Source organism: Bos indicus, chromosome 21 (genome assembly GCF_029378745.1).
Source record: "Bos indicus isolate NIAB-ARS_2022 breed Sahiwal x Tharparkar chromosome 21, NIAB-ARS_B.indTharparkar_mat_pri_1.0, whole genome shotgun sequence".
NCBI lineage: Eukaryota > Metazoa > Chordata > Mammalia > Artiodactyla > Bovidae > Bos > Bos indicus.
Genome location: NC_091780.1, coordinates 24,496,617 through 24,511,508, shown reverse-complemented (window position 1 = coordinate 24,511,508; position 14,892 = coordinate 24,496,617). Strand labels below are relative to the sequence as shown.

The 14,892-nt window shown below is 40.5% G+C and overlaps 1 protein-coding gene across 8 annotated transcripts in view; it reads left to right on the top strand.

Annotated features, from left to right (window-relative positions):
• Positions 1-14,892, top strand: part of ADAMTSL3 (ADAMTS like 3) — a 380,959-nt gene that overhangs the window by 282,697 nt on the left and 83,370 nt on the right. For all 8 annotated transcript variants that reach the window (XR_011562580.1, XR_011562581.1, XM_070775206.1 and 5 more), the window contains one exon: positions 8,618-8,771. Coding sequence is in view for 6 of the 8 variants with exons in the window: in XM_070775206.1 (XP_070631307.1) it covers positions 8,618-8,771 (154 nt within the window). In the remaining 2 variants the exon portion in view is untranslated. The remainder of the gene's footprint in view (positions 1-8,617; positions 8,772-14,892) is intronic.

The following is a 14,892-nucleotide window of genomic DNA, read 5'->3' as shown; positions in this document are numbered from 1 at the left end:
GAGACCCCGGTTTGATTCCTTGGTCAGAAAGATCCGCTGGAGAAGGGATAGGCTACCCACTCCAGTATTCTTGGGCTTCCCTGTGGCTCAGCTGGTAAAGAATCTGCCTACAATGTGGGAGACCTGGGTTTGATCCCTGGGTTGAGAAGATCCTCTGGAGAAGGGAATGGCTACCCACTCCAGTATTCTGGCCTGGAGAATTCCATGGACTATATAATCCCATGGGGTCGCAAAGAGTCGGACTCAACTGAGCAACTTTCACTTTCATGATTGAATGCCCCAGGTACCAGGAATCTGAGACAACCAAGAATATAGGCTTCAAAGGCAGATGGATGAAAAAGGTATGTAAGATGAATAAAGATATCCCATCTACAGAACTATGTGAAAATCTAATTTTCCCTGAGTCCCAGGAAAGTGTTGTAGAAGATGTAGATTAAGAGTTGGGTGTTAAATGAGTGCCAGACGTGTGGAAATGAGACAGCAGGATGTGCTGGGCAGAGACAAGAGTATATACACAGGTATAGGCTGTGAGCTTATCAATCTTATGTGGCTTAAGATAGAATGAGTTAAAGAAATGGAGGAAGGTGAGAGGTGAAAGAGAGGTGGCAGCCAGATTGTGAAGGACTTTGGATTTATCCCTAACAGTCACTGAGGGCATTGTAGGAGGTGTCTGAATGGAGGGAAAAAAAGGCAGAGTTTTTAGACAGTAGTTCTGAACAATGTGTTAGAAGAAGAAGGAACCTAGAGTTTGAGGGACCTTGTCTGATGAAAATGGAAATAAAAAGAATGAGAGATAATGAGCAGTTGGGATCAATAATCATGGGTGGTTTTGAGTGAGATTTAGCAGAACTAACTGGCAAATTTGGTAATTGAATTGATAAAAATGAGCAAAAAAAAAAAAGAGGAGTGTCCTAGATTTCTATCTTGGGTAATTAATGGACAAAGATGATATTAACAATTAGAGAAGGAAATACATGCTTGGAAGATGACTTGAAAGGGACAGAAAATGAGTTGATTTTTTAAATGGGTGTAGTTTGAGGATCTGTAAAGGTATCAATAAAGAATTGTAGCTCATGCAAGATCTACAGTAAAGTTATAGTTTTGGGAATCATTAGCGTTTAAGTGGAGAAGGCAATGGCAACCCACGCCAGTACTCTTGCCTGGAAAATCCCATGGGCGGAGGATCCTGGTAGGCTGCAGTCCATGGGGTCCCTAGGAGTTGGACACGACTGAGCGACTTCACTTTCATGCATTGGAGAAGGAAATGGCAACCCACTCCAGTATTCTTGCCTGGAGGAATCCCAGGGACGGAGGAGCCTGGTGGGCTGCCATCTACGGGGTCGCACAGAGTCGGACACGACTGAAGCAACTTAGCAGCAGCAGCAGCAGCATTTAAGTGGTAATTGAACATGGAAAAATGAATGCCTTGATATCAAAGAATATATTGTTAATAGCAGTTCCTTTAAAAATGCTTAGGAGGCTTCCAGTGAAGCAAAATCATGATAGCAGCATAGTTGTTTAATATTCCAAAATCTCTCATTAAAAAAAAAAAAAAAAAAAAACAGAAAACAGGGCAATTAGAATTGCCAAAAGAAAGGAAAAGATAACAGATAGTAATTTTAATGGAAGTGATATAAGGGGTGGAGGGGCAAACCATATGTAATAGCAAGTGTAGCAAAATTAGAGTTTTTTTTTTAAATAGAGAAGAAACAAGGATAAGAGCCATGGAACAGAGAAATATCACCACAATAAAGTAGTCCAATTCCAGAATAGAAGAACCTTTAGCATGTTGGTCTGAGATAATCAGTGAAACTGAGTGAAGACTCAAGGCTCCTATGTGTGGTTTAGAGCAAGAAAAATCATGCAAACTCATTCAGGGCCGTAAGAAGATTGGAGAGCATTGGTGGAATTCATATCCTTAAGACTGTAGAAATGCACAACAAAACTTGCCAGAATGTTAAGCCAAGCTGAAAAGGAACAAAGGAGTAAAGGAAAGATGTTCAGTTCCTTCAGCTTCTTGGGAGTAGAAGAGTCTGCTGCTGCTGCTGCTGCTAAGTCGCTTCAGTCGTGTCCGACTCTGTGCGACCCCATGGACTGCAGCCTACCAGGCTTCACCATCCATGGGATTCTCCAGGCAAGAACACTGGAGTGGGTTGCCATTTCCTTCTCCAATGCATGAAAGTGGAAAGTGAAAGTGAAGTCACTCAGTCATGTCCGACTCTTAGTGACCCCATGGACTGCAGCCTACCAGGCTCCTCCATCCATGGGATTTTCTGGGCAACAGTACTGGAGTGGGGTGCCATTGCCAAAAGTCCATTTCAAAACTGTGGCCAAACCCTTGAATACTTTATTTTAGCACCAGAGGAGGGAGTCCTTTACAGTGAAATAACTCCCTTGAACACCCCTTTAAGCTATTTCAAAAGTACAGAGAAAAATCTGTTTCGTTTAAACAAGACCAACACCAAACCCCATAGAAGGATACCCCAAGAAAAAAGTATCAATAACATAGCAACATAATGAAAATTTGACTTTTAGGCAGATGAAAATATAACTTACTATTATAAAATCAGCTAAAAGAAGCTAAGACATCTATAGAAACAAATCAAAAATAGAAAAATTCTGAAATGAGGTGAATAACAGGGGGATGTGAAAAATTAGCTGACAGGGTTCAGGAAAGAATTAGAAAACTAAGGGGGGAAAAGTCAGAAACATAGACTAAACTAGAAGGAACACAAGAATGACCAGATGCAGAATGTGTAATAAGAGAAACAAAAGAAAGGAGAGAATTGAAAATAACTGAAGAAAAACAGAATTTAAGCAAAAATGATGGCTGTGAAAAACAGAGAAAGAAAATCATGTATCTATTATTAGAGTCCTGAGAAAGGAAAACCAAAACAACAGAACAAAACTATAAACAGAAAATTCAAATCACTATATTGAAAGAGCATACCACATACATGGAAAAATCAACCCAGAATGGTCCATATCGAGACATACTCTACTAAAACCACTGGACTTTAATGGTAAAGAATAATGTGTAAGTGTATCTCAGCAAAAGGACAAAGTCACTTATTAGGGAAAGAAAATCAGGTTAGCATCAGACTTCTCAACAATGCCACATCACAGTAGAAAACAGTGGAGCAATATATTTAAAAAAAGAAAATGTAGGCCAAGGATTTTATATCCTGCCCAACAGACCTTCCATTTTGAAGTTCACAGACAAATAGTTACAAAGTTGCATGTGCTCTTCCAGAGGAGTCTACCATATTGCTTTTGATTAATCACAAAGCTTTGGCATAAAGTTGCTATTTTGTAACTTATAATTAATGCCACTGATTCTGTCATCTCCACTCTCTCCACTGTGGACATGTGCAAGTGGCATGCTAACCTTGAACTTAGCAGACACAAGATCATGTAAGATCTCTATCAAGAAAAGGGGTTTGCAACTGATCCTCCCATTCATAGTGGGGATAAAAAGTCAAATATTGATCATTAGAAATGGCTTGTGAATGGTGATTGGCAATTATTTGACTACTGTTTTTAAATTATATGGAAAACTCCTAGATGATGATTTGACTTGTTTTTGAAAAATACAGTAAATCCCCTACATACACACCTTCAAGTTGCAAACTTTAAAGGATGAGAATGTGTATTTGCATGTCCAATCATGTAAGTTAGTTCATGGATCTGAGGTACATTGTCGCATGCATGCCTCCTCTACAACTGGTTGTGCTTGTGTGTAGAGTCCTGTACGGTCCTGTGTAGAATACAGTTGTGCAGTGTCTTTATTTCAAGCCCAGGATGTCTGGAAGCAAGCGTAAAAAGCAGCAATGATGTAGGTGGTACTACTGAGCTTTTTCAAGGTACTGTACTGTAAGATTAAAAATGTTTATTTTTTTAATGTATTATTTGTGTGAAAAGTATTATAAACCTGTTGCTATTACAGACAGTACTATATAGCCAATTGTGTTAGTTGGGTACCTAGGTTAACCTTGTTGGACTTAGGAACAAATTGGACTTGTGAATATGCTCTTGGAACCGAACCCTTTCCTATGTAAGGGATTTAATGTACATCATAAGTTGCTAAATGGTAATTTTTATCTTGTTCAAAAGCTTACAAAAAGCTTCCCTTGGCATTGAAAAAATATTAATAATTAGGGCTTTCTGTTAAAGAGAACAATAAAAGCATTTTAAAAATTCCATTCCCCTTCTTTGAAACCCAACAAAAAACCCCACAAAGATAAAGAGAGAGAACACTCTGTCTTCAATGAACAATGAAACAGCCACAAGCCCAAACTATAAATTATGAAACACACATGCCAAAGACCATAAAATCTGAACCAAAATGAAAGAGAGAAGGCTGAGGGCTGACAAATATTTCTTCAGGCACGAGCAGGAGGTAGATTTCCCGAGGAGTAAATGTGAGAGTCCTAAAAGGCCTGCTCAGCGGTTCTTGATTATAGACACTAGATGGGGGACCATGTGCTGCCCCTGAAAATACCATGAATGTCCCTCCAGAGCTGTGGGGCAGATGGAGCTGCAGGAGAGACCATGTGTGGAGGCCCTGTAGCCCAGGAAGGCTGCAGAGATGGAGTGGCATGAAGGATGCTTGCTGGGTGATTACAGTTACTTAAGAGACTGTCCCCTGAGTCACCCTAGCCCTTCAAATGCCAAAGTTTGAAGAGAGATGTGGGCAGAGGAAATAAAAATTTGATGACAGACTGTGGAAGACAAGAAACTGATGGAAACGCCCAAGCTCATCCCCTGACCCATGCTATTCACATAGGTGAATGGCCAGCTACATTTAAAGCTCCAGCATAAAAACTAAGCATCAAAACTTAAAGGGGGGAAGTGAAGGATCAGAAGAAGTCAGGGCATGGGGAAAGGAACAGGGAGCAAGAGTCACATGAACAATAGCATCACAATGGTATTAGCCAGAGAAAAGTGTCAAAAAATAGTCTGTGTACTCCCAAGAAAATTATAGTCATGATATCTTGGTCCAGGGTTAAGGGGTGGAGTGGGGGTGGAGGGAGTGGAGGGAAGAGTGGCTCTAAAATGAGATTTTAAAAAGAGGTTATAAGTCAACAGAAGGAGATGAAAAGACAACTTGGAATAGTCAGGGGAAAAAACTGAAAAGAAAAATTTTATATAGCAGACATAAAAGTTATTTTACAAGCAACAAAAAATTAAACAACTGAAAACAGAGACTACGGTATATAAGCTGGAATGACTCGTTTTGATATGGAAAAGAGTTAAGATGTAAAATTGGTTTTTAGAGGCAGTGATGGGTATGGAAGGCAGAGGAGATTAAACATGAGTATAATGGGTATTTGTGAGAAGAACAAAACAAGTGGAACAAAAAATATTCAAAGATAATAAGGATTAAACATGAGTGTAATGGGTATTTGTGAGAAGAACATGTGGAACAAAAAATATTCAGAGATAATAAGGAGAATTAACTTCCTCTAATAAGAGCTTTAACCTTCAAATCAAAATGGCATACTACTTGCCAAGAAAATATGACCCACTAATACACAGCCAGCAAATAAGGTGCTGAACTTCGTGGGTTTAAAAAAAAAAAAAAACAAGAGCAAAAGGCCTCTGAACATAAAAGTCAAACAAACAACAAAAATCTCCTGCCTGGCCTCACACATCTTCTCGGTAGCCTTAGATGCCAGCAGACAGTGAAACTTGCCACAGTTCAAAAGGGAAGGAAAGGGACTTCCCTGGCCATCCAATGGTTAAGACTCTGTGCTTCCAATGCAGGGGACACTGATTTGATCCTTGGTCAGGGAACTAAGGTCCCCGCATGCTGCGTGGCCAAAAGATTAAATAAATACATTTTTTAAGAAAGGAACTATGACCCAAGTATTTTCCTTTTCATTTTGTTTTTTTCTCCATGTGGAAAGGCAACAGAGAGGCAGTCAGATCATCCATGCATAAGTCTGTCTTATGGTATGGGATCAAGACTTTCAGGGTCAAGAAGACACACCAAGATGCCAAGATAACTCCCAGTAAAAAATCCAGAAAGACACAGATCCTGGTGAAAAAAAAAACAGAAGATGCATCATAAATTCATGTAAGGGCAGAATTAAGGCTAATCAGCCAGCATTGGCATCTCAGAACAGAATATACATATCAGAAAATCTTGACATTAGCTAAATAGTTTAACAAAAGCAAATGGAATGTTTGGAGAGAAGAGATGTGGAAATGTGAATGTGCCTGTCCCTCCTCTTAGCAGCGAGTCAATAAATATTCTCAGATGTCAGAATATATCAGTATCAATATCAGGCTGATCAGAAAGTTCATTTGGGTCATTCCAGTACACCAGCCCCATGCATCCTGTATCCTGCATCAAACCTGGACTGGCGATTCATTTCTTATATGATATTATACATATTTCAATGCCATTCTCCCAAGTCATCCCCCGCCTCCCTCTCCCACAGAGTCCAAAAGACTGTTCTATACATCTGTGTCTCTTTTGCTGTCTCGCATACAGGGTTATCATTACCATCTTTCTAAATTCCATATATATGCGTTAGTATACTGTATTGGTGTTTTTCTTTCTGGCTTACTTCACTCTGTATGATTGGCTCCAGTTTCATCCACCTCATTAGAACTGATTCAAATGTATCCTTTTTAATGGCTGAGTAATAGAGGGATGGTATAGGGAGGGAGGTGGGAGGGGGGTTCAGGATTGGGAACACATGTACACCCGTGATGGATTCATGTTGATGTATGGCAAAAACAATACAATATTGTAATTAGTCTCTAATTAAAATAAATAAATTAAAATAAAAAAGAACATACAGTGAGAAATATCAACTAGAAAAAAAAATAGAGATTGTCTTTTCTCCATTGTAAAAAAAAATAATAATAAAGTTCATTTGGGCCAATCCAATAACCACCTGAATCTCTTATTGGTTTCTTTCATCTTCCTTAACTGTAGAGAGTTCTTTGGGGAATTAGTTACTTGAACTCTTTTCATCTTATTTCATTTTTTCCTAATATGCCTAATAAAATTGTAGTAAAATGTTAAATTAAAATTACATGTACACATGTAATTATGATTATCAGCTATCATTTTTATACACAATGATTATCACATATCAATGTTATTTTATATATAGCAGCTTGGGTGTTTTTTAAAAAGACCTTTCCTTTTATGTTTTTCTAGTTTTTCAATTCTTGGTCATGGGTATATGCCATTTTTAATATTAAAGTTTTTATTGAACTATAATTGGCATTTCCATTTCAGGTGTACAACATGGAAATTCAATGTTTGTATCCATTACGAAAGGATCACCACAATAAGTCTAGTCCCCATACAAAATTGATACCACGTTATCTGTATTATGTCATTTTTTAAAAAGCAAAGTCATGTTAATAAATAGATAAAAAAACAAATGAGACATCAACTACAAGGCCCCAGAATCGTATGGCAATTAACTACTAAAAATTAGTTACTATCTCAGAAAGAAGAAAGGAAGTAATCGAAATGTCCATCAACAGATGAATGGATAAACAAAATGTGGTATATACATATATCATTCCACCATAAAAAAGGAATGAAATTCTGATGCCTGCTATGACATGGATGAGCCTCAAAGAATTATGCCAAGTGATAGAAGCCAGACATAAAAGGCCATGTAGTGTATGGTGGTTTCTGCCTTTCGGCTGTTGTAAATGATGCTACTGTGAACATTGGTATACAAACATCTGAGTTTCTGCTTTCGATTATTTTTGGATATTTTTCTAGAAGTGGAATTATTGGATCATATGGTAATTCTTTGTGTAACTTTTTGAGGGCCTGACAAACTTTTCCATAGAGGCTGTACCATTTTATATTCGCATCAGCAGTGCATCAACATTTGAGTTTATCCACATCTATTTTTTTTTACTAATAGCCATCTTAATGAGTTTGAAATGGGAAATGGTATCTCACTGGGGTTTTAGTATTTATTTAAAACATACATGTTATCCTGTCTCTGAAATTTTTTTGCTTCATGTTATAACAAAACTATGTCAGTTATAAACATTCATTTAAAATATTCAGTCACAAGATTAAAAACCTTGTAACTATGTGAGATTCTGGCTGTTAACTTATTGTAGTAATCATTTTGCAATATATATGTATATAAATCATTATGTTGTATACCTTAAACTAATACAATATTATATATCGATGATATCTCAGAAAAAAAAACAGGGCCTCATACCTTACAAAATAGCTGAGGCACAAGCCCAAGAATACTGGAGTGGGTAGCCTATACCTTCTCCAGTGGATCTTCCCGACCCAGAAGTTGAACCGGCATCTCCTGCATTGCAGGTGGATTCTTTACCAACTGAGCTATCAGGGGATCCCACCTTACAAATAGATTTTTTTTAAAAAAGAAGGAAGGAAGGGAAGGAGGGAAAAGAGAAAAGGCGGAGGGGAGGGCAGGGGAATGGTGGGTAGAGAGAAAGTCTCCGTATTCTGAAAGATGTTCAGGCCTGGGAACTGCCTACTTATTGGCACACCTCTACATCCTGTTTCACTGTGGGAGACATGGCTATTGCTGGGGACGTGTGTCTGCTCTCGCTCCGCTTGACTCTGTCACCACTGTTCTCATTACAGTGTTCTGTCAGTTGTGGTGTTGGAACCCAGCGGAGACAGCAGATGTGCCAGAAGCTGACGGCCAAAGGCCGTCGGGTCCCCCTCAGTGAGACTCTGTGCCGGCATCTTTCTGGACCCCCTCTGGTGAGATCTTGCCAGATGCCTGTGTGCGGGAGTAAGTATGGAAAGTCCACACTTCGTGGAATCTGCTCATTCTATTTTCCTCCTCCAGTGGTTTCATTTTCCATAGAGCAACTCATTTCTAATCTGTAAGTACAGCAAATCAAGCGAACTCAGCGTTGTTATCAGTGGCAAACAGTATAATATTGATGACCAAGGTACAACTCTAAGAAAAGTCAGCTTGAAGAAATGTCCACCCTCTTAACAAATGCACCCCCAGGCTTCCTCACTTGGGTTTACACCTCGTTGTGTTCTCCGCTTCATCATGATTTCCCCCACTTACAACTCAGGAGTGTTCCTAGTAGAAGTTAAGCTGAAATACTATTTTGTATTGGTGTATAGCTGATTAACAATGTTGTGATAGTTTCAGATGGACAGCAAAGGGACTCAGCCATACATACATATACATGTATCCATTCTCCCCCAAACTCCCCTCCATCCAGGCTGCCACATAACATTGAGCAGAGTTCCCTGTGCTATACAGTAGGTCCTTGTTGGTTATCCACTTTAAATATAGCAATGTGTTCCTGTCTATCCCAAACTCCCTAACTACTCCATCCTTCCCCCTGGCAACCATAAGTGAAGTACTTTCTGATTCACTTTGCTAATGATATGTGGGGATTCATCCTATTCAAAGTAGATGAGCTAAGTATTTTTAAATATTCAAGTATCTCTTTTGGATACTCTAATAATCTAAAACCAGCAAGGATGAAAATGTGAAATAGCTTTGGGTTTTAAAGGTGACTGTTTAGATACTTCTTCAGTTTATTATAAATAATAAGCTGAGTATAAAGAGTTAATATTATGGTTTCATTATATCCAAAAGCTAAAATGCATGTAGCAGTCATCTCTACCTTCAGTGTACATGAATTAGTATAGGTACATGTGCATATGCATGTTTCATGTAGGAGGGTGATAAAAAATGAGCGGAGGGCTGCCCCCATGGTAGCTGAAATTGGGCAGCAGTGTGGTCATGAGAAATGGGGTAGGGCAGCAGTCCTCAGCCTTTTTGGCAACAAGGACCAGTTTCGTGGAAGATAGTTTTTCTGTGGCTGATGAGGAATGATGGTTGGGGATGATTTAAGCCCATTACATTTGTTGAGCACTTTATTTCTATTATTACTACCTTGTAATATATAATGAAATAATTATACAGCTCACCATAATGCAGACTCAGTGGGAGCCCAGAACTTGTTTTCTTGCAGCTAGATGATCCCATCTGGGGGTGATGAGAGAGTGATGGGAAGCAGCTGAAGTACACATGGAGCTTTGCTCACTCACCTGTGTGACCCAGTTCCTAACAGGCCACCGACTGGTACTGCTCTGTGTCCTGGGTGTTGGGGACCCCAGGATAGAGTCCCTTTCCTGATTGTTTCTCACTGTCTTTAAGTATTCACATAAAAAGGAACACTAACTGCCTCAGGTACCCTCCTGAACTTACGGTAAGAAAAGAAATCAGAAGGTAGTATTATTTTTAATGTTTCTTAGCAAAAGAAATATATGTATACACACACACACACACACACACACACACACTACTAAGTTTACCAGAAATGTTCCTGAAGAAACTTACAAAACAAAGTAACAATAGTGACTTTTTTTTTAAAGTCATAGCCTTATAGCATTTACTGAGAAATTGCCAGGAGAAATATCAATAACCTCAGATACACAGATGATACCACCCTTATGGCAGAAAGTGAAGAGGAACTAAAAAGCCTCTTGATGAAAGTGAAAGTAGAGCGTGAAAAAGTTGGCTTAAAGCTCAACATTCAGAAAACGAAGATCATGGCATCCGGTCCCATCACTTCATGGGAAATAGATGGGAAAACAGTGGAAACAGTGTCAGACTTTATTTTTCTGGGCTCCAAAATCACTACAGATGGTGACAGCAGCCATGAAATTAAAAGACACTTACTCTGTGGAAGGAAAGTTATGACCAACTTAGATAGCACATTCAAAAACAGAGACATTACTTTGCCAACAAAGGTTCATCTAATCAAGGCTATGGTTTTTCCTGTGGTCATGTATGGATGTGAGAGTTGGACTATGAAGAAGGCTGAGCGCCGAAGAATTGATGCTTTTGAGCTCTGGTGTTGGAGAAGACTCTTGAGAGTCCCTTGGACTGCAAGGAGATCCAACCAGTCCATTCTGAAGGAGATCAGCCCTGGGATTTCTTTGGAAGGAATGATGCTGATGCTGAAACTCCAATACTTCGGCCACCTCATGCGAAGTGTTGACTCATTGGAAAAGACTCTGATGCTGGGAGGGATTGGAGGCAAGAGGAGAAGGGGACGACAGAGGATGAGATGGCTGGATGGCTTCACTGATTCGATGGATGTGAGTCTCAGTGAACTCCGGGAGTTGATGATAGACAGGGAGGCCTGGTGTGCTGCGATTCGTGGGGTCGCAAAGAGTCGGACACGACTGAGCGACTGATCTGATCTACTCTGTGAACCTCCCTGCAGGCATTATTGCATCATCATATTTAGTTCCCAGCAATTCTGTGAGACAGGTGTCATCCCCGTTGAGAGATGAGGAACTCAAAACGAAGAGAAGGTCCAAGATTTGACCAAGTACCTATGGCTGTCAGTTGGGCGTCTTGGTCTCCTTGATCATGAGTCCATCTGATTCCTGTGCCCATGCTTTAAGCCACCTCTGTGTGGTGATTCCTGGACAACATTCATTTTCCTTCCCCTGGGAATTCTTTAAGACTAAATCTTGAAAATTTTGAGATTCCATAACTTTGAGATCCCAAGTTTTATAGTGTCCTGGATTTTAAGAATGTCTGTGGTATATGGTGCAGTGTCATGGTATAGGCTGCTTATCTGTCTGATTTTTATTAATTGTGGATGGTTGCATAGCAATACGGCTGGACCATAAACTACCTTAGAGGAGAGTGAAATTAAATTCTGGCAGCTTTCTCTAAAATAATAGCAGAGTAACATGTGGGAACACATCGTGGTTATTAGGGCATGTGGTGTGGTATGAGATGCAATTATAAACTATTTTGACATGCAGTAGAAAGCAGAGCAAATGTATAAGTTTTAGGGATATAAAATAAAGGACTCCATACCGTTGTCTAGCTTGCCAACATGTAGGTCATGGAAGCAGACAGGAGACAGGAATTTGTGTTCCCAGCACAGCCAAGTCACCCCAAGCTGGGCCCCCACTTCAGCTGTAGGCTGGCCTCATGCCATCCCCAGGAATCAGTGGCCCTGGCTTGCAAAAACAATGGCATCCTCTTCTCCCCACCACCAGGAATGAGCCAGGGATGAGCTTGGCACTCACATCCTCCCCCTGCTGCCTCTGCACCATATTCTCTCTGTCATCTCATACGAAGCACATGGCCCTCACCTTCAGAGGCTTTGACCCGCAGGATCGTTTCTACCTTTCTCTAGGACCACTACAGGTCCATTCTTTCTTTCTGACATTTGCCAACATCCAGGACAAACTGCACCCATACTGATGACTTTCTCATACCCTAATGTCCCTAATCCCCAACCTGATCAATTTCCCTAACCACCATCACACCTTGGCATAGGGACACCATGGTATTGGGGTATGGCTTATTAACAATGTTGTGATAGTTTCAAGTAGACAGCATAGGGACTCAGTCATACATATACATGTATCCATTCTCCCCCAAACTCCCGTCCCATCTAGGCCACTGCATAACATTGAGCAGAGTTCCCTTTGCTCTAAGTAGGTTCTTGTTGGTTATCCACTTTAAGTACAGCAGAATGTACATGTCCATCACAAACACCCTAACTCCCCCCATCCTCATTCCTCATTGCTTGGTACTCAAATAGCTTTCTGGTCTTCCTCCTGCCCCCATCTCACCGTCTGCTTATTTACTTAATGCTTCATTGTGACCTTCCTGCACTGCTGTCCCGAGACTTCCTGCTCTTGCACTAGAAACCACTCCTCTTGACTGGCATGTCGTCATCACGCACTTAACCAATGCTGTAGTCAGATCTCTATGCCCTTCCTTAACCCACTGCCTCAACAACCCTACTCATTCAACCCTGATGGGTGATCACCTACTTTTAGGTGGTTTTTGTTGGCTTGTTTTTTTAGTTCCCTGACCTGAGCTACTGGGATTTGCTAAAGAAAATAATGTCACCATCCTGGTTAGACATACTTCATATTCATGCTATCTGATTTACCTGGGAAATAATATGTGGATTTTTTTCCTGTTCCTAAGAATTCCCAAGAAATTCATCGTAGCAGTTATTTCCTAATCACTGTACTGACTCCCAAGTTCTCATGTCTCCATGGATGAACTCATTTTTATTCCACTAAAAATGTCAAGGCTTGTGGCATGGCATAGCATAATGACCTTCTAACTGTCCCTTCTCCACGTCACATCCACCTGCTTTGCTCACAATACTGGAAATCTATGGTCTTCTTTTTATGCCTGATCTCTCAGTGATGGAAGGGGTGTGAAGACAAGAAACATCAAGCCTGACTATGCTGTGATCTTTATTCCCTTTCAAGGCTCCATTTTTAGAAATGTGTCCTAATCAGTGCCTTGAGTTAAAGTGAAAACTATCCTCTTTGGAAGAGTGAGTCTTCTTGCTCTTCATTTTGACCCTTTGATGTGCAGTGGTGTGAAGACTGAGGGGTGAGGGTGGGCAAGATGTTTTGAGCGCTCCCTGGAGGCCAGTGGTGTCCCATACAGTCCTTCCAGTTAGAGGCCCCTTCCTGCTTCTCCCCAGACCTTCCCTGCATTTTCCCACCTCCAACTTTTCCTCCCATAAATTCTTCCCTTCACCATATCTAGTAACTGTCACTCTTCCTATTCTTGAAGGACCAGAACAAATCCTACCTCCCTCTATAATATTTCTAAATTTCTTTAACCTCCAAAAGGTATTATGACATTGTGGTTAAGCCAACTAGAGTCTAATCTCATTTCTTTCAGTATCTCATCATGTGACATCAACACAGACTCAATCTCTGTGAGGCTCGTCACAGAGCCCTTTTCATCAATAAATGGGAATGGTAATTATACCTACCCTATAGAATTTTTCTGAGAATTAATACCTAGAAAGTGTTTAGAAGCAGTGCCAGGAGCATACTGTAGGCTCAAAAATATTAGTTATTTTTAATGTCATTAACACCTTCCTTTAATTCCTGTCATGGCTTTAAGATGGGGTAAAATGTAACAGTAACTAATATTGTGTCTTCTGGATCATTAGGATATGAGTTTATATGGGGTAGTTAGGCAATAGCTCTGGACATTTTTTTCATATATAGGCCCCCGAAGCATGTATAATGAGTTGTACTCAAAGACATGTTTTTCAAATGTGTCAAGCTTAGATCAGCCTCAGATTGTTATTAAAAGTCTCAGATCGCTGCTGCTGCTGCTGCTACTAAGTCGATTCAGTCGTGTCCGACTCTGTGCGACCCCGTAGACGGGGGCCCACCAGGCTCCCCTGTCTCTGAGATTCTCCAGGCAAGAACACTGGAGTGGGTTGCCATTTCCTTCTCCAATGCATGAAAGCTAAAAGTGAAAGTCAAGTCACTCAGTTGTGTCTGACTCTTAGCGACCCCATGGACTGCAGCCTACCAGCTCCTCCGTCCATGGGATTCTCCAGGCAAGAGTACTGGAGTGGGGTGCCATTGATTAAATGTCTATCTGTCTTGGCTTCCAATCAGGCATCTGAAGAAAATAATATTTGAGTTTAGATTTTTTTTTTTCAGTGATGGCTCCTGGTTTAAGGGTTCCTGAATTTTGGTAAAGAATTCTTATTTTTAATCCAAGTATTGACATCAAAATCGTTGAGGGTGGGGAGGCACCCAGACATGTCCTGTATGATTGAAATGTCTAGAACAAACAAACAAATAAATAAACAAACAAACGTGTTGCCACTCAGTCATGTCCGACTCTTTGTGACCCCATGGACTGTAGCCTACCAGGCTCCTCTGTCCATGATATTTTTCCAGGCAAGAGTACTGGAGTGGGTTGCCATTTCCTTCTCCAGGGGATCTTCCCGACCCAGGATTGAACCCGGGTCTCCTGCATTGCAGGCAGATGCTTTACCCTCTAAGCCATCAGGGAAGCCCCAAAATGTCAAGAAAAATATGCCTTATCCCCTTCCCAGGTTAAGTTGAAT